The sequence below is a fragment of the Bos javanicus genome, chromosome 6, assembly GCF_032452875.1.
Source record: "Bos javanicus breed banteng chromosome 6, ARS-OSU_banteng_1.0, whole genome shotgun sequence".
NCBI lineage: Eukaryota > Metazoa > Chordata > Mammalia > Artiodactyla > Bovidae > Bos > Bos javanicus.
The window spans coordinates 103,414,917-103,439,267 of NC_083873.1; the positions used below are offsets into that span (position 1 = coordinate 103,414,917).

General features: G+C 51.1%; 1 protein-coding gene across 4 annotated transcripts in view; it reads left to right on the forward strand.

Moving 5' to 3' along the window:
• JAKMIP1 (janus kinase and microtubule interacting protein 1) overlaps positions 1-24,351 on the forward strand; it is a 155,876-nt gene that overhangs the window by 79,365 nt on the left and 52,160 nt on the right. For all 4 annotated transcript variants that reach the window (XM_061420778.1, XM_061420775.1, XM_061420777.1 and 1 more), the window contains 5 exons: positions 1,176-1,440; positions 9,797-10,291; positions 18,792-19,001; positions 19,840-19,959; positions 24,033-24,179. In XM_061420778.1, coding sequence (XP_061276762.1) covers positions 1,312-1,440; positions 9,797-10,291; positions 18,792-19,001; positions 19,840-19,959; positions 24,033-24,179 — 1,101 coding nt within the window. In that variant the 5' untranslated portion in view covers positions 1,176-1,311. The remainder of the gene's footprint in view (positions 1-1,175; positions 1,441-9,796; positions 10,292-18,791; positions 19,002-19,839; positions 19,960-24,032; positions 24,180-24,351) is intronic.

A 24,351-nucleotide genomic window follows, 5' to 3' on the forward strand; every position in this document is an offset into this window, starting at 1 on the left:
GGTAGGCTATAGTCCATGGCGTTGCAAAGAGTCAGACACGACTGAGTGACTAAACTTTCTTTTCCACTTACTAGCTGTGTGGCCTTAGGTAGCTTACTTAGCTTGTCTGCAACTCACTTGTCTCATCTCTATCATGGCTCTCCTGCAAGGATGATATGCTTCCCTTCTCTCATTACAGGATTCGGCACATAATAGGTGCCTTGTAACTGTCTTCTGTGGTCACTCATTCATTCTCTCATTCACTCAGGAGGTGTTGATGGGGTGCTTCCTGCATGCTGGGCTCTGTACTAAGCACGGAGAACACTGAGAGAACTAAACAGATGTAGGCCCTGCTTACTTGAAACTCATATCCTGGTGTAGGGGAAATAGACAGGAAGTAAGTGAATGTCTGTTTGTCACACGGAAAGCAGTAACAAGGCAGAGCGAGGGGCAGAGGGCCCAGAGTCAGGCTCACAGCACAGAGCAGCCTGGGGTTGGCTGGGCACAGCACTGGGAGCTGGGAGCCTGTACTGTCTTGCCCCAGGCTGGCTTGGGCACTGCCGCTGGGCCCAGAGCTGGCTGTTCTAGCCAACTAGTGCTGGGCTAGTCCTGGGAGTGTGGAGGGAACTGCTAACCATAAAGGTTAGACTCCATAAAGGAGTCTGAAAGCCCAGTTTTCAGAGTGTGGTCCTTATTCCTGCTCCGGCTTTGTGCTCTCGGAGCACAGTGTGGTACCAGGTGGGCTGTACCTTGAAACCACGGGACCCCCTAAGGTCCTGCCTTAGGAACCGGCATCCGGTGACTGAGGCTCAGTGACATTTGCAGACCAAGGCTTACAGTCACTTAGGTGGCATAGTCTCATCTTGACGAGGCCAGGACTGGACCAGACAGAGTTACTCAGTGAGGAGTGGTCACAGGGAACCTCAGCTGGGAGCGTGGGAGACATGCAAATCGGCTTTCTGGGGGGTGATCCCAGGACCATAATAAGCTTCCAGGTGATTCTGATGCAGCCCTAGCTGGAGAAGTGCTTGGTCAGTTTTGAATGGCAGGGCATCCTTGGGTTAGCAGTGCAAGCTCTGGGAGGGAGGCCTCGGTGAATGCTGGCTGCACTCCTGTTAGAGTGCCCCAGGCAAGAGGCACACTACCCCACCCCCACCCCCACCGCCTCTGCTGACCTGGCCTCCTTCTTCTCCCAGGATCCCAAGTGATGGTGGTTTACACGGAGGAGGAGCTGAGCCCTGCGAGACTGGTTAGCACGGCGGAGCTGGGAGTGGTGCCTGCTGGCTGGCGGGAGTGAACGCAAGATCTCAGCGTCTCAACTTGAGAGGAAGCATGTCTAAGAAAGGCCGGAGCAAGGGCGAGAAGCCCGAGATGGAGATGGACCCGGTGCAGATGGCCAACGAGGAGCTGCGGGCCAAGCTGACCAGCATTCAGATCGAGTTCCAGCAGGAAAAGAGCAAGGTGGGAAGGGCGCGGGTCTCCCGGCTCAGGTGAGGGGTGGGCTGTGAATTCCTGGTGGACACACTGCCCCACGAGGGTGTGTCCCGGGGCTGGGGTGAGAGTGGGCACTTCCACTCTCCAAGCCTCAACTTGCCCTTCAATAAAATGGGTATAACATGGGTACAGAGGCCACATGGGTGCAAATCCTGTCCCATCCCCCACCTTTGGCTCTGATCTCAGGCCAGTCACTTCACTCTCCATACCATAACCCCCCTCACCTGCAGGATGGGATCATAATAAGGCCACCTGATGGGCCAACGGTCAGGAGTAAGGGTGTAAATACAGATACATGAAGGGCTCGGTATGGAGCCTGGCTCTGTGATGGGAGCCTTTGCTCTGGTAAGGCAGGTATGAGCTTTGGAGCCAGTCAGTACAATACCCAGTTGGGTGCCAGTCAAAGGGCAGGCATGATGGGAAGCCAGTGACAGGGGAAGGAGCCCAGGCTTTCTAATCTTGCAGACCTGGCTTTAGACCTCACCTAGGCTCCTGACTGACTTCACAATCTTAGACAAGTGACCTGAAGTCTCTGAACCTCCATTTTCTCATCTGTAACATGGTATCATAATGACTGCCCGACTTAAGGTTATCATGGGCTTTCATGGTAGCTGTCAGTAAAGAATTTGCCTGCAGTGCAAGAGACCCAGGTTCGATTCCTGGGTCGGGAAGATCCCCTGGAGGACGGCATGGCAGTCTACTCCAGTATTCTTGCCTGGAGAATCCCATGAACAGAAGAGCTTGGAGGACCACAGTCCATGGGGTTGCAAGAGTCAGACACAACTTAGCAATTAAACCACTACCAAAGATCTATAAAGAAAGCTTGAGTCCCGAAGAATTGATGCTTTTGAACTGTGGTGTTGGAGAGGACTCTTGAGAGTCCCTTGGACTGCAAGGAGATCCAACCAGTCCATCCTAAAGGAAATCAGTCCTGACTATTCATTGGAAGGACTGATGCTGAAGCTGAAACGCCAAAACTTTGGCCACCTGATGGGAAGAACTGACTCATTGAAAAAGACCCTGATGCTGGAAAAGATTGAAGGCGGGAGGAAAAGGGGATGCCAGAGGATGAGATGGTTTGATGGCATCACCGACTCGATGGACATGAGTTTGAGTAAGCTCATGGACATGAGTTGGTGATGGACAGGGAAGCCTGGCATTCTGCAGTCCATGATGTCGCAAAGAGTCGGACACAACTGAGAGACTGAACTGACCTGAACTGAAAGATATCAGGTGATGGAAACAAAGAAAGCCCACCTTGCACAGCCATGGTCCCCTTTATGCTGGTGTAGTTCTGACCCGGGTGGTTTGAGGGCAAAAGCAGGCAAGGTGGGAGGTGCTGTGCCAGCCCAGAGAGGAGCCGCCACTTGTGTGAAGAGAAAGAGGATGGGATTCGGGCTTGTTCCTGGGGGACCCATCTGAGGACCTTGTCGGCTGGGGACACGGAGGTTGTACCCTCAGCCCCGCAGGTCCCCTCCCGCCCCACCCATAGACCTGAGGGCGGGGAGGGCCTGCCCCGGGAATAGCTGCAGGTGTCTGGTTGAGAGCTGGGACTCTGACAGCAGCTGCAGTGCTGAGCAGGGTCCAGCTTCTGGGTGGGGAGGGGGCTGAGGCTTGGTCCTTGGCTCTGAGCCCAGCTCAAGACGGCTGCGTGGAGAACAGAGGCAGAGTCCCTGAGCTGGGGCGATGAAGACTGGGCTTCTAGAGCTTGGGGACACGTATGCCCCTTCCCGTGCCCAGACTCTCACGATTTCCAGCGGCAGTGCAGCCACAGTCTTTCAGCACAGCTGCTGGCCGTGCAGCCTGTCCACACCCTGCCCAGCCCAGGAAGGATTTGCCTGCCAGGATCTCCCGGGGTTATCTGCTGCCCAGCTGGGCCTGAGCAGCTGGCTGGGAAGGAGCAACAGCAGCTGTATCTGTGGGACCAGTGTCCTTTGACCAGGTCTCCATTGCACCTCCACCACCTAACCCGCCTTGAGGTCTTGGGGCAAGCCGGGTAGCTGCCTTATGCCTCAGTTTCCCCATCTGTTAAATGGGGACATCTGATGTGTTTGCCTCTCTGGGTTGTTTAAGGAATGAATAAGAGTCACATCCAGGGCCCTGGGCACTGCCTGTCACGTTGTAGTTACTCAGGGGTTGGCAGATGTTTCTTATGTGTCTGGTACGCAGGCCACACCAGGTACCGTGGAGAGCCTCCTGACCCTCGAAGTGACCTGTGAGGTTAGATGAGGCTCTCCCCACTTTGTTGTCCTTTAGTTGCTAAGTCGTGTCTAATTTTTTGCGACTCATGGACTGTAGACTGTCAGGCTTCTCTGGCCACGGGATTTCCCAGGCAAGTATACTGGAGTGGGTTGCCATTCCCTTCTCCAGGGGATCTTTCTGATTCAGGGATCAAACCCACACCTCCTGAATTGGCAGGCAGGTTCTTTACTGCTGAGCCACGTGGGAAGCCCCCTTCTCCCCACCTTACAGGTGAGCAGACTGAGCATTGGGGAGAAGAAGTGGCTGGGTTTCCGTAAATAAAATACCACAGACTCAGAGGCTTCGACCACAGAGATTTATTTCCTCATAGTCCTGGAGGTTGGGAGTCTGAGATCAGGGTTCGGACAGAGTCGGTTTCTTCCTGGGGCCTCTCTCCTTGGCTTATAGACGGCCGTCTTATTCCTGCATCCTCAGATGGTCTTCTCTGTGTGGGTCTGTGTTCTAATCTCTTCTTATAAGGGCACCAGTTGTATCGGATCAGGACCCCGCCCTCATGACCTCATTTAACTTGGTGACCTCTTTTAAGACTGTCTTCAAATACAGTCACATTCTGAGGTTCTGGTAGGGGGTGGTGGGGGTTGGTTAGAACAACCACACAGGAATTTGGTGGACACGATTCAGCCCATCACAGCAGGACAGTCCAGTCGTAGGTGTTGGCAGGGGGTTGGAAGCCTGGCCCACGAGAACCCCAGCCTGGGCCTCCCTGTCCCCAGCACCTCCTGCCACCACATGCCCTGGCTGCTGTGTGCTCAATCCAGCCACCTCGTGGCCCTTCCAAGGGTGTGCGGAGAGGGTTTCTGTTCTTGGAGAATTCAGCAATGTGTTTACTGGCTGGTATGATACCTGTGAAAGTCACTCAGTTGTGTCCGACTCTTTGTGACCACATGGATTATACAGTCCATGGAATTCTCCAGGCCAGAATACTGGAGTGGGTAGCCTTTCCCTTCTCCAGGGGATCTTCCGGACCCAGGAATCGAACCGGGGTTTCCTGCATTGCAGGTGGATTCTTTACCAACTGAGCTATCATGACAAACATACATATAAACCTTACGGTTGCATGTAACTGTTACTTCTATATGATCTTGTGATATCCAGTTTTGATGTTGCATTTACAGTGTTGTTACTTCAGCAGAGGAGCCCATAGAATCAAGGGTTGTTGGGAACACACCTGTTGGTTCTTCAAGCCCCCCTGGGCCTGTGCCCCAGGCCTGGGCTGGGCATTTGGAGGTAACTCAGAAATGACCCCATTCACAGACAGGCTGTGTGCTCAGATGCTCAGGGAGCTAGGCAGATGACAGTACTTGGCTTGTGGCACCAGGGATTTTAGGAAACCATGCAGTGGTCATAGGGGCCTGAGAAAGCTTTGCTTTATCTCTCCAGAGGTGGTCTGGAGCCAGCTCTGAAGGATTTTGCTAGCTGGTGAGAAAGGGAGCCGGATTCACACTATCCCAAGTATCCAGCATCAACTGGGGGCTTCCTCAGTGTCACCTGGGGTGCCAGGCCACTGGGGGCAGAGTCCCTGACTTGTTGAAGCCCACAGTCTGGGGTGGGTAGGGGCAGAGAGGGCAATGGTCAGCACATGGGCTCAAGACAGGTGCTGCCCACCACTCGACAGCTGGTGATTCTTGCAGTGAGCAGCCCACTGTGGTCTTGATCTACCCCGGGTCAGGGACTAATCCAGCTACAGAAGCGAGTCAGGCCCCATCCTGCCCTTCAGGGGCTGGCTCAGGTATGCTGAGAGGGTTGGAACTGGGGTGTGGTCTGTGCGGTGATGGAGGGAATCACATTCCAGGGACCCAGAGGAGGCCCTGACCCAGTCGATGAAGGCTTCCAGACCCTCTTGGAGAATGGAGGGAAGGCACCAGGCAGAAGGACCAGCGAGCCTAGGAGCTGGGACCCCCTGGGGAGTGGATGCTGTCATTGATTATTTACAAACTGCCAGACCCATCATCCTTTCATTCTTTCTTTCGCTCAGTCCACGGCTGGTTATTGAGCATCTACTGCGTGCCATGCTCTGTCCCAGAAACTGTGCTGCCCTGGAGACCCTCACCCTGAGCTGGTGTCTAGTGGGGGAGGTAGGGAGCAAAGGCCAGGAGGTGAACATGTGATATTTGTTCCATAGTGAAAAATGCCAAGAAAGTAAGGCTGGAGAAGCAGGTGGAGTGGGATTGGAGTAGGGGTGGCTCTTCTGGGAGGTGGTCAGCAACACAGGGGCGCTGCAGGTTGGGGAGGGCAGGCCCTGCAGAGACCTGGCCGGGAGCCCTCCAGGCAGAGGGAACAGCTCGGGAAAAGGCCTGCAGGTGGGAAGGTGCCTGCGTGTTCGAGGTGCAGCAGGCAGGGAGGTGGCCTGAGCTGGGCAGTCAGGGAGGAGGACCAGAGAGCCATAAGCCAGGGTCAGTCCTGCAGGCTGGGGAGGACTCAGGCTTGTGTGTTGCATGCTACAGAGCTCTCGAGGGTTTCTGTTTGTGTACTTTTGTGTTTTTTGTATGTTATCTATTCAATCCTTTATATCACTATGAACTCTCATTTTATACTTTGGGTTGTCATCCAGTACTATTAGGTTGGCCAAAATGTTCGTTTGGTTAATGAATACATCGTTCAATGAAGTTCTTGGTGAAAATGAAAAATGTCTTTTATTTTCACTTAAAACCAAGTGGACTTTTTAGCTAACCCGATACCTTATTTTGCTCAAACCGTTCCAGCTCTGGCCACTGGATCTCTTCCAGCCGTCTCCTATGTCCCTTTGACACCCTCGCCACTGTGGCCTTTCTTTGTTAATTTCTTCTTGGCACACCCCTACTTTCTGGTCCTGTAAGGTGCTCCTGGTTCATCTTGGATGTTCCCTGCCCCATTCCTAGAGCCACTCACCAAGGCCCTTTGGTCACTTTTATTGGAAAATGGTGTGAAAAACCAAGATCTGGGCACTGGGGGTGCTCACCACTGCTGGCATGCCATTACTTCTGGGCTTAGCTAGAAGAGCAAGGAAGTGTATGCATATATACTAACTGTGTATCTATACATATCTAAGCTAGTTCTTAATGTAACCTCTAAATGTGTATTAAGTTAAAGGTGAGTTCTTACTGATGCCCCCAGCCTAATCCAGTACCACTTGGATCCTCTGGCCTCCTTCCCTTGATTATGGTGTCCTCTCTCCAGCAGAGACAACCTGACCCCACCACCCACTTAGTTACTCAACACTCTGCACACACAGCGGTTTCAGAACAGTTAACCCGCACCCCAAGAATTCAGAGGGCAGTGGAGGGAAATCATCTAACGTGAGTGCTGAGGCCTGTGCCGGCCACCAGGGGGCGACATAGGGACGCGTGCACAGGGGCAGAGGCAGGGCGATTGGTGAGGCGACTGCCCCGGTCTCTTAGAGGATTGCAGCTGCCAGCTTGAGCCAGGGTGGTCGCAGGGATGGTTTGAGGAGCGAGGGAGACAGCCAAGCAGAGGCAGACTTCACTGTGCCCACTGGGGGGTGGGGTGGGCAGCGTTCTTCCCGCCAGCCCCTCCTGCCTCGATGCGTGCCCTGTCTCGCTCATTTTGCTCTTGTTGCATTTAGAGCCCAGGTGCTGAGACAAGGCTGGTAAGGTCCCCTCTCTCCTGTTGCCCCTCTGGACTTGGTGGGGTGGCTTAGAGGCGTCTGGCGAGTGAGATGACACGTGACTTCTGTCAACCTGCTCAGCGGGATGGAGTAAGGAGGGGGTGCCCTGTGCACACCGGGGCAGCCCCCGCCTCACTGTGCTACACTTGGGTCCTTGCCTGGGCTCGACCCTGGGCTTTTCTAGGTAGAGCTGGTAGGACCAGCAGGGTCTTCTCCCCCGGCCCATCCACTGTGAGCATCCCTGGCACCTCTGTTACTGTTAGCTTCAGCTGGCCCCCTCTGCCCCTCCCAGGGACAGGCCTGGCCTCCCCAACCCTCAGACTGCCCTGCACACACCTCTGTTCACACTGTCCACATCCCTCCTTCCTTTACTTATGGGGGACCAAACTTCCCTTCATCTGCTCATTCACTTTCAGCTTTCTCTCTCCCAAGAGTCTTCAAGGGGCAGCTGTTGATGGACTTGTTTCATAGAGAAGGATCAGGGAGGTTTTATAGTCAGGGTTCTTCAGACAGAAAAAGAACCAATAGGAGAGAGAGATGGAGGGGGATTTTTTGTTTTCAAGAAGGTGACTCACCTGGTCATGCAGGCTGACAAATCTGAAATCTGCAGAGCAGGCAGGCTGGAAATTTCAGGGAGCATAGATCTCACAGTAATGAGGCAGAATTCCTTTCTCATTAGGGCATTTCAGTCTTTTCTGTTAAGGCCATCAACTGATTTAAGGCCTTAAGTGAGGCCCACTCACAGTATAGAGGCTCATTTGCTTTACTCCAGGGCTGCTGATTTAAATATTAATCATTAAAAATACCTTCTCAGCAGCATCTAGACTCGTGTTTGGCTGAATGACCCGGTACCACAGCCCTGCCCAGTGGACACGTAACCATTAACCATCTCGAGGTTAGGTAATTTGCCAAGGGAAATGCATTCATCGGCACAGATTCAGAATCCGACAAGATCCCATCCTTTTGACTTCAGGTCACTGTCAGTGTTAACCCAGGAAGTTAGGACAGAGTTGCTCCCGTGGAAGGAGCATGCTGGAAGCACTTAGTCCCTCCCTGGGAAATCACGTTCAGTATTTAAAGTTCTGGCATCCTGGCCCTTAGTCCCTTAGGAAGAGGCCCATTCTAACTCTCAGGCAAGATGGGCCTTCTGACTGGGTCCATGTTTTATTTCCGTGCTTGTGTTTGATGTAAGGAGACTTGTGTCTTTGCCTGGTGGGTTTGATTTGCTTTTTCCCTGCTGTTTTAAGTAAAGATTTGTCCACCCTAAGTAACATCGTAAAACTCCTCACCTAAAATTAACTTCAGCATGTTGGTGTGCTATAAACAGTGTGGTGGGGGGAAATGATGCCATTTTCCATGGAAACAGACTATCCGTGAGAGACACATTTGTTTCAGTTCTTCGGAGATGGATGTCATTTAGAAAACAAATGGATTCTTGTGTAATGTATGTAATTGTGTGATATTTGAAATGGAAAGATCGAATAAAGCCTTTTGGAGTATTTGAAGAAAACACTCCCTTGGCACATTTTACAAATAACGTTTTGTTTGCTGAACAGATGAATACATTCTGGTGGGGCTGGCAGCCTGGCATCTGCAGAACACTTTCTCTGGGGCCAGGGACCTGGGAGTAAAGCCTGGCTCTGCCCCTTGGCAGCCCCTCACCCCAGGCAGGTCACTGGGACATCTCTGAGCCTTGGTTGCATACATGCTCAGTCATATCCAACTCTTTGTCACCCTATGGACTATAGCCCGCCTGGCTCCTCTGTCCATGGGATTTCCCCAGGTAAGAATACTGGAGTGGGTTGCCATTTCCTCCTACAGGAGATTTTCTTATCCAGGGATCAAACCCACGTCTCCCACATCTCCTGGATCGGCAGGCAGATTCTTTACCACTGAGCCACCTGGGAAGTCCGAACCTTGGCTGCCTCATGGCAAAACAGTTGCCCCCTTCCTAAGGTGGTGAGGGATTCATGCTGCTGTGGCTCTGGAGCCCCCCAGTCCTGGCAGGGGAGTGAGGGCACCTCTGCGTCCCCCACCCCCACCCCTTTCTACCTTCACCTGCTCCGTCTGCTCTAACTCCAGAGCTCAGGGCACGAGCACTGGAAATGTATTTCTGGTCTACACTTCGATGACACAGATGATTACTGCAGGGCATATTTTGTGACTGATAAATTGGCCTTCCTTGGAAAAACTCCAAATCGGAGGTGATGTCAGAGCCTGACCCTCCTCCAACACCTTCAGATGGTTTTCCAGGGCTGGGGAAATCTCAGAAAAACAGTAGGGAAGAGTCTGGGTGGGGCTGATGGAGATGGCGGCAGGGGGAACTGGAGGGTGGGGGCCCAAGAGGGTCTCAGGGGCCTGTCATACAAAAAGGGACTTGGGAAGGTGGCAGTGAGCCTGGCTGGCGCCCCCAGTCCTGGCCCTGACCCTGACCGAGTCTCCCCGCTCTGGCCGCAGGTGGGTAAGCTGCGTGAGCGGCTGCAGGAGGCCAAGCTGGAGCGTGAGCAGGAGCAGCGACGGCACACGGCCTACATCTCGGAGCTCAGGGCCAAGCTGCACGAGGAGAAGACCAAGGAGCTGCAGGCACTGCGCGAGGTGCTCATCCGCCAGCATGAGCAGGAGGCAGCGCGCACGGCCAAGATCAAGGAGGGCGAGCTGCAGCGGCTGCAGGCCACGCTGAACGTGCTGCGCGACGGCGCGGCTGACAAGGTCAAGACGGCGCTGCTGGCCGACGCGCGCGACGAGGCGCGCAGGGCCTTTGACGGCGAGCGCCTGCGGCTGCAGCAGGAGATCCTGGAGCTCAAGGCGGCGCGCAAGCAGGCGGAGGAGGCGCTCAGCAACTGCATGCAGGCCGACAAGACCAAGGCGGCCGACCTGCGCGCCGCCTACCAGGCGCACCAGGACGAGGTGCACCGCATCAAGCGGGAGTGCGAGCGCGACATCCGCCGGCTGGTACGTGTGCCACCCCGCCCCGCCTTGCGTGCGCGCCGGTCCTGCAGTACACGCACCCCCGCACTCCCCATGCATGCGCACCCTGTCTCTCTTGTACACAGGCACCTTTTCTGTTTTATACACGGGCACCCTGTCCTCCCTGCCCACAGACAAACCGTCCTTCTGTGCACACGCGCCTTATCCTTCCCTGACTCATGCGTGTGGCCTCTCTGCAAGCACGTGCCCCATCCTCCCCTCTTGGAGCAGTAAAGGGGACCACTGTGCTCCCGGCCTGGCTCTAGGCCCTAGGGTTCCAGCAAAGCCCCTCCCATCCTGGGTGCGGAATGGAGGCTTCCGGCAGGGCTCTCCTGTCGGTGGGAGACACCGTAAGAAATTGAAGGACTGGAGGTGGAAGGACCATCTCTAGACTGGCCACCAGCCAATGACAGAGCATCAGTTCACATCTTAACAACCCAGTACCTGGAATGGCAGAAGAGTCGCACTGATTTTAAATTTCTAATGTATAGAAAATCTAAGCACATACCAGGACTGAGGTTTTAGAGGTGTTCCGCAGCCCCTTTCCCCTCCGTGTATGGAGGCGGTGTTGTCACCTAATAGGAAGAGAAGGCTTTGGAGAAGGTCTCTTCTGCCTGTGAATCCAGACTCCTTCACTTGTCAGCTGTGACCCCAATCAGGTTGCATACGGTCACTAAATCTCTGGTGCCTCATCTACAGAAGGAGGAATGATCACATATCTGTTCCAGCATGCAGCGTGCTGAGAATTAAGTTAACCGTCTTTATCAACAGCCTATAGTTTCTGTAATAGGAGACATATAAAATATGTTCCTCTGCCATAGGAAATGTATAAAAAAAGTGAAAGTGTTAGTCGCTTAGTTCAGTTCAGTTCAGTCGCTCAGTCGTGTCCAACTCTTTGCAACCCCATGAATCACAGCATGTCAGGCCTCCCTGTCCATCACCAACTCCTGGAGTTCACTCAGACTCATGTTCATCGAGTCAGTGATGCCATCCAGCCATCTCATCCTCTGTCGTCCCCTTCTCCTCCTGCCCCCAATCCCTCCCAGCATCAGAGTCTTCCAATGAGTCAACTCTTCGCATGAGGTGGCCAAAGTACTGGAGTTTCAGCTTTAGCATTATTCCTTCCAAAGAAATCCCAGGGCTGATCTCCTTCAGAATGGACTGGTTGGATCTCCTTGCAGTCCAAGGGACTCTGAAGAGTCTTCTCCAACACCACACTTCAAAAGCATCAATTCTTCGGCGCTCAGCCTTCTTCACAGTCCAACTCTCACATCCATACATGACCACAGGAAAAACCATAGCCTTGACTAGACGAACCTTTGTTGGCAAAGTAATGTCTCTGCTTTTGAATATGCTATCTAGGTTGGTCATAACTTTCCTTCCAAGGAGTAAACGTCTTTTAATTTCATGGCTGCAGTCACCATCTGCAGTGATTTTGGAGCCCCCAAAAATAAAGTCTGACACTTTCCCCATCTAACGCCATGGACTATAGCCCGCCAGGCTCCCCCCAGGCAAGAATACTGGAGTAGATTGCCATACCCTTCTCCAGGGGATCTTCCCAACCCAGGGATCAAACCCAGGTCTCCCACATTGCAGGCAGATTCTTTACTGACTGAGTCTCCAGAGAAGCCCCAGGAAATGTATATTTAAGGGAAATAGAATGGGGAGAAAACATGTATTTGCCCAAGAGATGGATTGAGCTTAATTTAAAACGTACCAGGGACTTGGTGTCTGTGTGTGTGTGTGTGTGTGTGTGTGTGTGTGTGTGTGTATTAGTCACTCAGTTGTGTCCAATTCTTTGCGACTCCACAGACCGTAGTGTTCCAGGCTCCTCTGCCCATGGGATTCTCTAGACAAGACTACTGGAGTGGGTTGCTATTCCCTTCTCCAGGGGACCTTCCCAACCCAGGGATTGAACCTGGGTCTTCCACACTGCAGGCAAATTCTTTACCATCTGAGCCATCAGGGAAGCCCCAGGACTTGGTATCTGTTTCCATTCCAGTGCCAAGTAGAAATATCCCCAGTTCAGGTTGTCTCCGTGTGTGGGGGCCACTTAGGAGAATAGAGTGAAAGGAATTAATGTCCATTTCTCCCACTATTCCCCCACTTGATAAATGTCCCTCCTCCAACAGGCCTCTTGGCAAACTGTTCAGAAGGTGACCTGCATTTTGTTTCTTTGTCAGCTGAATTGGATTAGAAATGCAGGAAGGCTTCCAGGCTTCCGCTTACACATTTAACATGCCTCTTAAGAAACAATTGAGGAGAAAAAGGCAGTTGTGGTCAGTGTGGGGCCATTGGACTCATTCCTTAGATCAGTTAGGATTAGGTCTGACAACCCTGTTACACAGGGGCTTAAAATCTGGAATTTATTTCTCTGTTAATGTGCAAAGTCTGGAAAGGGCTTCACAGAGTAGTGCAGGCCACAGGGCCTCTCAGCTCTCCCCTCAGAAGGGGCTCTGTGAGGTGGCCCTGTTCCTCACGGCCCCTCCTGCCACGGAGTGCCAGCCATCACATCTTTATCCCTGGTTGGCAATAGGAGGACAGATGAAGGAGGGTGTGGTCATCTTCCACCCTCAGGTGGTTTCTGGGAATCCTTGGCCTTCCTCCGCTCACGCTGTATCACTCCAGCCTTGGCCACCATGTGGCCTTTCCTTTTCCACATGCCTATGTCTTGTCCTCTTTCTATAAGGACACCAGTTAGTGGATCTAGTTGTGTTGTGTTAGTTGCTCAGTCATGTCTGACCCTTTGCGACCCCCAAGAACTGTAGCTTGCTAGGCTCCCCTGTCCATGGGATTTCCCAGGCAAGAATACTGGAGTGGGATGTCATTCCCTTCTCCAGGGGATCGTCCCAAACCCAGGTCTACCCGCATTGCAGGCAGATTCTTTACCTTCTGAGCCACCAGGGAAGGCCTGCCCCAATGTGTTACGACTTCATCTCAGCTTAACAACTTAGTTACATCTGTAAAGATCCTATTTCTAACAAGTTCATATTCTGATTTCCCAGGTAGACGTGAAATTAGATGGGGACACCATTCATCCACAGGTACCGAGGAGGAGAAGAGAATGGGTCTGGGGGTAGCAGCTTGATTCCTCAGACTTTGCAATGAAGAAGCACTAATGAAATTATCCCCAAATCGATGGATTTGTTGGGAGCTGGCTAAACTGGGGTGTTTACTGAGACGTGTGCGCTGTTGGATGTGCTTGCTGAGAAGTGGCTAGATTCTGTGCCTCTGGGGCAGAGAGACAGCATAGGGAGGACTCTAGAGAGGCTGGCTTGAGTCTGATTCATGGATCTGCTGCTGCCTAGAGTGTGGGCACATTCACTGTTCTGGGCCTCAAGCGTATCTGTAAAGTGGGATAATGTCTACATTGAGGGTCTTTTAAAGACTGAGAAAGAGCATGTCTCTTAAGTACAAATGTCGTCCTGAGCTCACAGTAGCATGTAAGTAAGACAGCCATCATCCAGAACTGTTATTTTTTCCCATCAGTTAGAATCTTATGGTTGCAAATGACAGAAACTCTACCTCAAACCAGTTTTCTTGGCTAAAGTAGCTGGAATAGCCTCTGGCACAGCCCCAGTGGGACTAATGATGTCACCCAGGACCTGGATTTCTTAGGCCCTGCCCCGTCTTTTATCGTTCTCAGACTTTAGACTCTCACTGTGCTGGTGAGATGCCATCATTGTGTCAGACTCAACATCCTCAGAAGAAACAGCCCAGAGAAAGTGAGAGAAGCTCTTTCTTAACTCCTACGAAGAAATAGGAGGGTCCTAGCAACACCCTCTTCAGGCTGTTGGCTCTGAGTGGGTCATGTATCCATCCCTGAACCAATTACTATTAAGGGGCGGGGCCATGCGGGTGGTGTGAGCCAATCAGGGCCTGCCCTGGGAATTTGGAGTGGTGCCGCCCCACCCCCTTTCATGGTGATAGTGAGAACGTCAGAGAAGGGGAAATGGATGCAGGGACCAATCCAGGAATGTCCCGCACACTCAGGTGATGGGGTTCAGGGAAGCTCAAGAAGGTCACTGTCAGAAGGTCACACTTCATCACCGTCCTCAGGGCAAGGGGAAGGATCACTAAGATCAGGCTGGGAGCCAGACCAGAGTCAACAAATAAAGAGTGACTTCACAGCCGTCTGAGCTGGCAGGTCTCCTAACCTCTGGAACCCCAGGACTCTGTCTGGGGAAATGTGACAACCTAGAAAATATTGGCTCCAGAATCTATTTCACATTGTCCATCCATTCCTGGATGCCTTCTCCACTAGTGGAGGCTGTTTTCTAGGAACCTGTTCCATGTGATTGGGTTTAAGCCCTTTTCTCACTTACTGGAATCAAGTAGGAAACGGATGCTCTTCTAAGCTGAGGATTTCCAGAGACATCTTGCTTGTGATGCTGTGCCCTCTTGTGGAAGGGACTAGTGTAATGTGGTGGCGGAAGAGAGTGCTTCCTGGCCCCAGAGCAAAGCCAGAAGTGTGCAGCCAGGATGATGAGGGGAACAGACTGGAACCCTACCTGTTAACTTGTAACAGCTCGCACCACTAATTCCCCTGGCTTTATTTTTTCTCCTAGCACTCAGCATGCTCTAGTCTCCTCCAGTATTGACTTCTGCTTTCAGCTACCCTCCCCTCTGGAATGAAAGCTCTGGGGGCAGGGACTCTGATCTGTTTTGCTCATCAGTGTTTCCAGCATCTGTTGATGGCACTCAGTTAGGTATTTGGAATTCAGGAAAACAAGTCTAAGTGGTTTAAATTAATGAACTCCTTTCATATTGTTCTTACAGTTTCTGGGTTGAAATGGGCAGTGGCAACAATGTTTCCCGCGTCACTAAGAGTTCTTCCTTGCAGTGGGGAGCTGCTCCCCACACCTTCAGATCAGGTTTAGTCAAAGTGGGGAGCTGCAGGAGATTGTCTTGGGGGACAGGGAGGGATGCAGAGGGAAGGGGAAAAGCCTTTTTTTTTTCCAAAGGCCACTCAAAGAGCTTGTCAGAACTCTGGGACTTTGCTTGGAAACCTCAGTCTGGAGCTTTAGGGGTACCATTTTCCTCCTTTGTAAATCTCAGTTATATTTTATCAGTTTTTCATGGTCTGCTGTTTAAATAAGATAGCCAGGAGCTAAAGTAGATTAATGATGGCCGCCAACATTGATTGTGTGCTTATAAGATGCCAGGTTCTGTGATAAATTCTTCCCGTAGTTGATCTGAATCTCCCCCTAGTTAAACAGGGTGTTATCATTGTCTCCACCTCACAGAGGCTGAGCCAAATAGAGGTGACCCAGCCTGCCCAGAGTCACACAGCTGGTGGGGGCGGGGATTTGAACTTACTTCTGTCTGCCCTCAGGACAGGGCTCTTAATCAGTATTCTCTGCTTGAGTGATCTGTGTCTTGATTCAAGGTGTCTGATTCAGAGGTAGGAGTTTCAACTTCTGATTCGGGTTACAGTCAACTTCAATGTGTACCCTCTGCTAACTGCTAAGTCGCTTCAGTCGTGTTGGACTCTGTGTGACCCCATAGACGGCAGCCCACCAGGCTCCCCCGTCCATGGGATTCTCCAGGCAAGAACACCGGAGTGGGTTGCCATTTCCTTCTCCAATGCATGAAAGTGAAAAGTGACAGTGAAGTCACTCAGTTGTGTCCGACTCTTGGCGACCCCACGGACTGCAGCCCATCAGGCTCCTCCATCCATGGGATTTTCCAGGCAAGAGTACTGGAGTGGGGTGCCATTGAGCGTGCTTAATGAGAAGGGCATTTGTATTTGTTTTCTGGGGCTGCCTTAACAAATGGCCACAGACACACTGAAGTTTATTCCCTTGCTGCTCTGGACGCCAGATGTCCAAAATCAAAGTGTCAGTAGGGCCATGCCCCACTGAAGGCTCTCAGGGAGGGCCCTTCCTTGCTCTTCCGGCTTCTGGGGCCTCCAAGCATTCCTGGGTTTGTGCCTGCATCACTCCAGTCTCTGCCTCTTACAGGGCTCCCCTCTATGTTTTTCCTCTTCCTATGCATCTTCTCTTTGTCCTATGGGGATGGTTGTCATTGGATTTAGGATCCACCCAGTTAATCCAGGATGATCTCCTCATCTTAAGGTCCTTAATTACACCTGTAAAGACCCTTTTCCCAAACAAGTTTCTATTCACAGGTATCTGAATTCAGGATGTGAACATACCTTTTTAGGAACCACAATTCAAACCACTGCTGTGTTCTTCATATTTGCACACCAAAGGAGATAAAAGTCTAGGAAGGACAGGAGGTCCTACTTATTGAGACCTAATATGTGCCTGCAACAGTTATAATTAGAGTTGTTTATTTTATGCCTACCGTGTGTTAGGCACTTTCCATGTATTCATTTCACCCTCACAACATCCCCATGATTATCCCCATTTCACAGATGAGAAAACTGAGGCATAGGAAGAAATCAGGTAACCAAACCAAGGTAATGGAGCCAGTGAGTGGTGGCCTTAGGGCCAGGACCCAGCAATCGGTGGCCTTGCTCCTAAGCAGCCTGCCTGTCTGCTGTCCCCTTCTGTCCTCACAGTTCCCCTTTTTACATCCCCATTTTACAAGTGAGCCTGAAGCCTGGAGAGGTCAAATGCCTTGCCAGAGGTCACACAGTTCACCAGTGGAGGCTTAGTCTCCAGTTCATACCTTCTTACTCCATGCCTAGTACTTTTCCCTCTGTGGCAAGCTGTTTTATAGCACATGGCTTTAACCTTTGAGTTGGGTAATCCAGGCAATATCCACGTTATGTCACCTTAGATACAGGCTTGCTCATGGCGGGCATGCACAGGTATGTGTTAAATAATACCGTGTCATAAAGACTCTATCCAGAGTTTGTTGAAACAATTCTTACTAAAGTGTTAGTATTCTTTTCAGAAGTTTTTTGTGTGTCTTATCTCAGAATTTATTCCTAAATTCCATAATGATAATCACTGTAGTTGAAACTATTATGATTTTTGTCAATTAATGAAACTCTAGTACTGGGAAATTTTCTCTTTTAACACCTGTATTAGTTTCCTAGGACTGCTGTTACAAAATACCACGAACTGGGTGGCTTAAGCAACAGGAATGTATTCACTCACAGTTTTGGAGGCTAGAAGTCTGAAGTCAAGGTGTTGCAGGACTTTGTTCTCTGAAGGCTCTAGGGGAGGCTGCTTCCTGATTCTTCCAGCTTCTGGTGGCTCCAGGTGTTCCTTGGCTTGTGGCTGCATCACCCCAGTCTCTGCGGTCATCTCCTCCCTGTGCTTGAGTCTCTTTCCTCTTATAAGGACACCAGTCATTAGAGCCACCCAACTCCACTGTGACCTCACCTTAACTAGTTATATCTGCAAAGACTCTATTTCCAAATGAAGTCACATTCCCAGGTGGTGAGAAGGGCATGGATTTGGGGAGGGGGCACGCCAGCACAGCGCCCTTCCTGGGGCAGTTTCTCAGCTGTTGGCTTTTGTGGCCAGAAACAACTGAAGTGTATGGTATATGGCAGAAGCTTCCTCCTATGAGCTTTGTTCTTCTTGGTTTCCTGTAGGGAATGAGGGACGAGGCTGAGTGAGCTGGGGCTCGTGGTGAGGCGTGCACATGGGGAGACCGAGGCACTCTGGGGCCCCCAGAAGCAGCCAGTCAGTTCTCTGACTGTGGGACTCCTAGAGGTGTCAGAGCAGGGGTAGGAGGATGGAGCGCCAGCCGCATACAGGGAGTTAGTGTCGTGCGTGAGGACTTGGCTGGTCGGGAAGAGGCTGCAGATAGGAAGAGGAAACTACATGGAAACTACAGACTTCCATGGTGACCAGAAGTCTGTAAAGTAGATGGAGACAGTCCCATGGAGGGCAGGAAGGCTGGGGGAGTTGAGGAAGCAAGAGGGTGGGTGAGAGTGTCAGATGGGGTGAGGAGAGAGGACAGAAAATTGTCCGGTGAGTTTGGGGGCCAGGAGAGGGTTGGAGACCTTAGCGAGAGCTGTTTGCTGAAAGGCTGCAGCCCACTCCAGGATTCTTGCCTCGAGAATCCCATGGACAGAGGAGCCTGGTGGGCTGCTGTCCATAGGGTCGCACAGAGTCGGACACGACTGCAGCGACTTAGCAGCAGCAGCAGCAGCAGGAGACACAGCCAGATGGGAGTGGGAGGCAGGAGGACAACCAACTCCGACCAAGCTGAGGTGCAGGGGGCAGGGTGGGGAGTGGCTGGGTGACCCTGGAAGGTCAGGATTTGACTTTATGTCATGAAGGTAAGAGAGAAAGAAACATAGGTCAGTTTCGGGGTAAGTGTCTGGTTGATGATATAGGTTGAACCCTCAGCTCTGTGCTTCTCTGTGCTGGGGCCGGTGATTGACAGGGGAGCAGGGCCTGGGCTGTGCCCCACGGTGTCTCTCTGCCCGGTGTTGCTGAGTCCAGCCACCCTGGATCCATGGAGCTGCTGAACCTTCCCCTGGGCCCGAGGCCAGCAAGGGAGAGCACTCCTTGGTCACAAGCCCCTACAGTCAGCTGCTTGTTCTTTTTCTTTTCAGATGGATGAGATCAAGGGGAAAGATCGTGTGATTCTGGCCTTGGAGAAGGAGCTCGGCGTGCAGACTGGGCAGACCCAGAAGCTGCTGCTTCAGAAAGAGGCTTTGGATGAGCAGCTGGTTCAGGTCAGAGAGGCTGAGCGGTACCACGGTAGTCCAAAGAGAGAGCTCCCGCCCGGCATAGGGGACATGGCCGAGCTCATGGGCGTCCAGGTGAGGGGCTCACGAAGCACTGGGGCCATCGAGCCGACCGCCTACCCGTCACTGCTCCCACTGGTCATTCTTCTGGCGAACTTGCCTGCCTGCCTTCCCCCATCTCTCCTTCCCATCCATCTGTATACCCTTCCTTCTCTCCCTTACCCATCCCGCTACACGTGTAGACATTCACTGCGGCCAGGCCCAGCGCTCAGCACAGGGAGTGCAGGCTGCTTTTGCCTCTCGTGGTCTTAGAGTTCAACTGAAAAGAAAGAAATGAAAGCTTGAATGCCGAGTATCCAGTAAGAGCTCAGAAAGGGACCCAGTGAGGACAATACAGGATTTAAAGGCAGAGCCCCCTGCCCAGGAGAGGGAGCTCAGCCAACAGACAGGGCACCTGGGGCCACAGCTGGTAGTTAAGAGGAGGCCGAAGCTGCAGGCATTCATTCATTCACTCATTCATTCATTCACTAAATACTGAAGTGTCTGTCAGATAGGCTGTGTGCAGACACCACGTGAGGTCCCTGCATCTCAGTGGTGAGCGAGGTGGGCACAGTGCCTGCCCTTGAGGAGCGTCCTGGCACGTCAGCAACATGCCTTCATCAGAGATGCTCGGAGAGCAGGGGCTGAGATGGGAGGTCCCCACATCTTACGGAGCTGCTAGAGGGTTTGCGGTCTTATCGCCTTGGAGCTGGTCTTTCCACATGTTGCTTGACTTGGGGGAGCCCCAGCACGGCTGACAGTCCCCCTAATGAGGAGTTCACCTTTGTCCTGAGAGTTTTCCGAGAGGGTCCATGAAGCACTCTGACTCAGTTAAGCTTTTTCAAAGTACATTCGTGTCTTGATTCTATTTTAGGATCAACATATGGATGAGCGAGACGTGCGGCGATTTCAGCTAAAAATTGCTGAACTGAATTCGGTGATACGGAAGCTGGAAGACAGAAATACCCTCTTGGCAGACGAGAGGAATGAACTGGTAATCAGCCCCCCACCCCCTCAGAGGCAGATGGAGCCTGCGGGGTTTGGGAAAGCAGTCCTGGGGCCACAATCCAGGCTCTAAACAGGAAGTTAATACCCAGGCTGTCTGGTTTTCTCTACTTTCCCCTGATTTCTTCCTGATTAAAAATCAAACACACACTTGTTGAAGAGACCTGTTAGTACCCTTAGTTTCTGCGGGAATTTATCCTGAGCTGACAATCAGAGAAGTTCAGTGAGGGGTCCGAGGAGAGGGTGTTCATTGCAGTGATGTCTCTATATAGTAGCAACCAAAACTGAACCCAAACGAAACCAAACCCCACTTGTTCGATCCTCAAGTACTGATCAAAATAATTATGGAACATTTATGCAGTGAATTGTATGCAGTCATTAAGAATGGTGTTTTAGATCATATTTAACTGCCATGGAAATTTGTCCACAATAAATTAAATAATAAAAGCGGTTTACAGAACAGAAACACATTATCATCATCCTGGATAGTGGAAGTTATTTTAGGTGGTGTGATTATGGACAATTTTTATTTTTTGCTTATCTGTTTACTTTCTTTTGCGTAAAAGTTCACATAGTTCTATTTTTAAAGGTAGTGAATGTGAACTTCTGGTTAAAAAAAAAATCTCAAGTAAAAATAGTAACTTCTTGAAAATGCAGGATTAAACAGTTAAACTAATTTTCATGGAGTGGTAGTCAATATATAAACTTCTTGACAGTGCCTCATAGTATTTCTCTTTATTCGAAATTTTGTTATAAAAGTAAGTGTATCTGTATTTTTGAAACACATGGAGATAAAAAGTGTTATTAAGTGTTACTTCTTCATGGTTTTAACAGGATCAGAATGATTTCATTTCCTTCCAGTATTTTTAAAGGCATATTTTTATATAGCTTTCATCAGATGCTCCACCTCATATTATGTCCCCACTTATTGGGTAAATATTCATGAGCTAAAAAAAAATCCCTCATGAGAGGCAAAATAGTTTACTAAATGGATTAGAAAAAATATATTGCTTGAAACAATTCAGACCTGAAGCATTTAAAGAAAGAATTGATAAGCTTGCCACAACTGGGATTTTTTTTAAATTTATTTTTAATTGGAGGATAATTGCTTTTCAGTGTTGTGCTGGTTTCTGCCCTACAACAGCGTGAATCATTCATAAGTATGCACAGCGTGAATCAGCCATAAGTATGCATATGTCCCCTCCTTTAACCTCCTTCCCACTCTCAGCATTCAACCCTTCTAGGTTGTCACAAAGTAACAGGTTGAGCTCCCTGTTACATAGCAACTTCCTGCTAGCTATCTTTTTAATCTTTTTTTAATCTATTTACAGGTAGTAGTGTATATGTGCCAGTGCTACCTTCTCGGCTCGTTCCGCCCTCTCTTTCTCCCGCTATTTCCACGAGTCTGTTCTCTATGCGAGCGTCTCTATTTTTGCACTACAAATGGGTTCCTCAGTACCATCTTTCTAGAATCAACATATATTCATTAATATGCAATATTTATTTTTCTCTTTCTGACTTAACTTCGCTCTGTATAACAAGCTCTAGGTTCAGCCACCTCACTAGAACGGACTCAAACTCGTTCCTTTTTATGACTGAGTAATATTCCATTTTACATATGTGTACTAACAGCTTCTTTATTCATTCATCTGTCAGAGGACATCTAGGTTGCTTCCATACTTTAAATAACAGTGCTGGGATCTTAAAATCATGAGATAACTACTGTTAACAGGTTGAAGTGGTTCTGACATGCTTTTCGTGTTTATGTGAATGTCTTTACACTCAGGAAGAGCCTTTTTTGTTATTTTATGGTTACACACAGGATAGTTTCCCGGTGTATTGTTTTGCAACTTGCTTTTTTCCCTTGATGTATCAGTTGCCCCATTTCCCAACCATGCCTGAAGATCTGCCTTTGTCTTTGTAACAACTGTGTCGAACTCTGTCTGTGTGGCCAAACCATGGTTTACTCAACCACTCCTCTACTGGTAAAGATTTAGGCCATTTCAGGTTTCTCTGCTATTGTACACAAAGCCACACAGCAGATACATTTTTGTTTTTACTTCCTGGAACCTTTATCCCTTCAGGAAGATTTCTAGCGGTACAATGTATGAGTCAAGGTACATTTTACATCTCATGACTACCATCAGTGTTTCATCTTAACTCTCACATCCTGGTGACCCAAGGCAGAGGTCTGCAGTCAGTCCCTTGTGTTTGGTTCTTGGTTCTGGCACTTTCTGTGTGACCTTGAGCACATCGCCCCACCTCTCTGTGGCCAGGTTCTTTGTGAAATGGGGATGGGAAGGAGCCCCTCCTGGGATCGAGGTGAGGGTTAAAGGAGAGGGGATGCCTGGACACATGGTGAGTACCTGATGGATGCAGTGGGTCTTGCAGCTGGCATCATATGGATGAATATTTGAGTTGTTTCTAATTTTCATCCATTAAAATAACCCTGCAGAAGCTATACCCATGCACATTCTCGCAACAAGTGTCTGAGGCAGATACTACCATTGTTGTTCAGTCACTTAGCTGTGCTGGGCTCTTTGCAACCCCATGGACTGTAGCACACCAGGCTTCCCTGTCCTTCACCGTCTCCTGGAGTTTGCTACTGTTATTCCCATCTTATAGATGAGAAAACTGAGGCTGAAAGTTTGGCTGTGGTCTTGGAGCTAGTGTGTTGCCGAGGACACTGTATGCAGGAGGAAGAGAGGATGCTTCCAGTTGTGCAGTCTCCCAGTCCCTGCTCCGTATCCCCCTCCAGCATCATTTCTCGTGTCTCTGTCTCTCTGGACTGGCCTGCACACAGCAGTCAGAGTGATGGATTGTTCTAGAAGGCAGACCCGACCACAGAATGCTTGTGCCTCAAAGCCTTTGGCCAGAGGAGGGTGGGCGGGGAGGGCTGGCGAGCTGGGGGTGGAAACCGATGATATAGTTCTCAGCTCCCTAAATCAGGCCTCACCAGGCCCAGCCCTTCCCATCCCCCACATTGCGTGTTCCCACTGCCGTCCATGAAGCTCCTTGGACGCGCCATGTTCTTGCCCCTTCTGACCCCTGACAGTGTGCCTGCCCTGTCTGGAACATCCATGAGGACCTGTCTCACTGTGTTCCTACCTCTCCTACCATCTTTGCTCTCTTCCCCCATCTCTTGGACGGTCACCCCCAGGTGACTGTGTCTTCCCTTTGACGCAGCCCCCAGGACAGGACCCGGGCCCAAGAGGGGCCCTCCAGATGCTGACCAGATGCGAGGTTGGAGGGACACCCCACCAGTCACAGGGACCATGCTCAGAGGACTCGGGGAGCAGCTCAGGGCCGGGTGCTACCCCATCTTTCTCATACCCGCAGCACTGAGCCGGGCCCAGGGATCCTCTGTTGTCTGAAGAGTGCTGAGCTTTCACAAGTCTGTGCCTGGGGAGAAATGGTGGCCAGGAGGAGCTAGATGGCTGGACTGACTTTTATGCATGTGAACCTTGACCTCTGGGGGTTTTGCCTGGAGGTAAGGGAAGTGTCGGAGAAGGCAATGGCACCCCACTCCAGTACTCTTGCCTGGAAAATCCCATGGATGGAGGAGCCTGGTAGGCTACAGTCCATCGGGTCACTAAGAGTCGGACACGACTGAGCGAATTCACTTTCAATTTTCACTTTGATGCATTGCAGAAGGAAATGGCAATCCACTCCAGTATTCTTGCCTGGAGAATCCCAGGGACGGGGGAGCCTGGTGGGCTGCCGTCTGTGGGGTCGCACAGAGTCAGACACGACTGGAGTGACTTAGTAGTATAGTATGAGGGAAGTGTGGATGCAGCTCAGGCCTCTTGCCAGCAGGGTGACCTGAGGCAGATCTCTGAGTCTCTGTGTTGGGCTGTACCCCTTCCTCTTGCCTTGCCCGAGGCCTCCTGAGGCTCAGGTGGGAGCCTGTGTCTGGAAGCCAGGTATCTGGCGGCTCTTCCTGGTGTTTGCATCACGTAGGCCATGTGGTCCCCGCAGGGGCGGTTTCAGCCAGGTGGCATCTCCGCTGGCCTCCACAGCTGGGTCATTCAGCTGCTGCCCTCTGTGTCTGTCTGATTGCAGCTGAAACGCTCCCGCGAGACGGAGGTCCAGCTGAAGCCCCTGGTGGAGAAGAACAAGCGGATGAACAAGAAGAATGAGGACTTGCTACAGAGCATCCAGAGGATGGAAGAGAAGATTAAGAACCTCACTCGGGAAAACGTGGAGATGGTGAGTCATGGACCCGAAGTCCTTGTCTCCACCTGGGCTCCTCCAGCCCCTGACCCGAGCAGTCCAAGTTCTCCTAGGCCATCTCCCACCCGCCCCCCACCCCACCCCACCCCATCCCTCTAGCCTCTGTTCCCCAGAATTCACAGTGCTGTGGGCATCTGTGTCCGAAGGA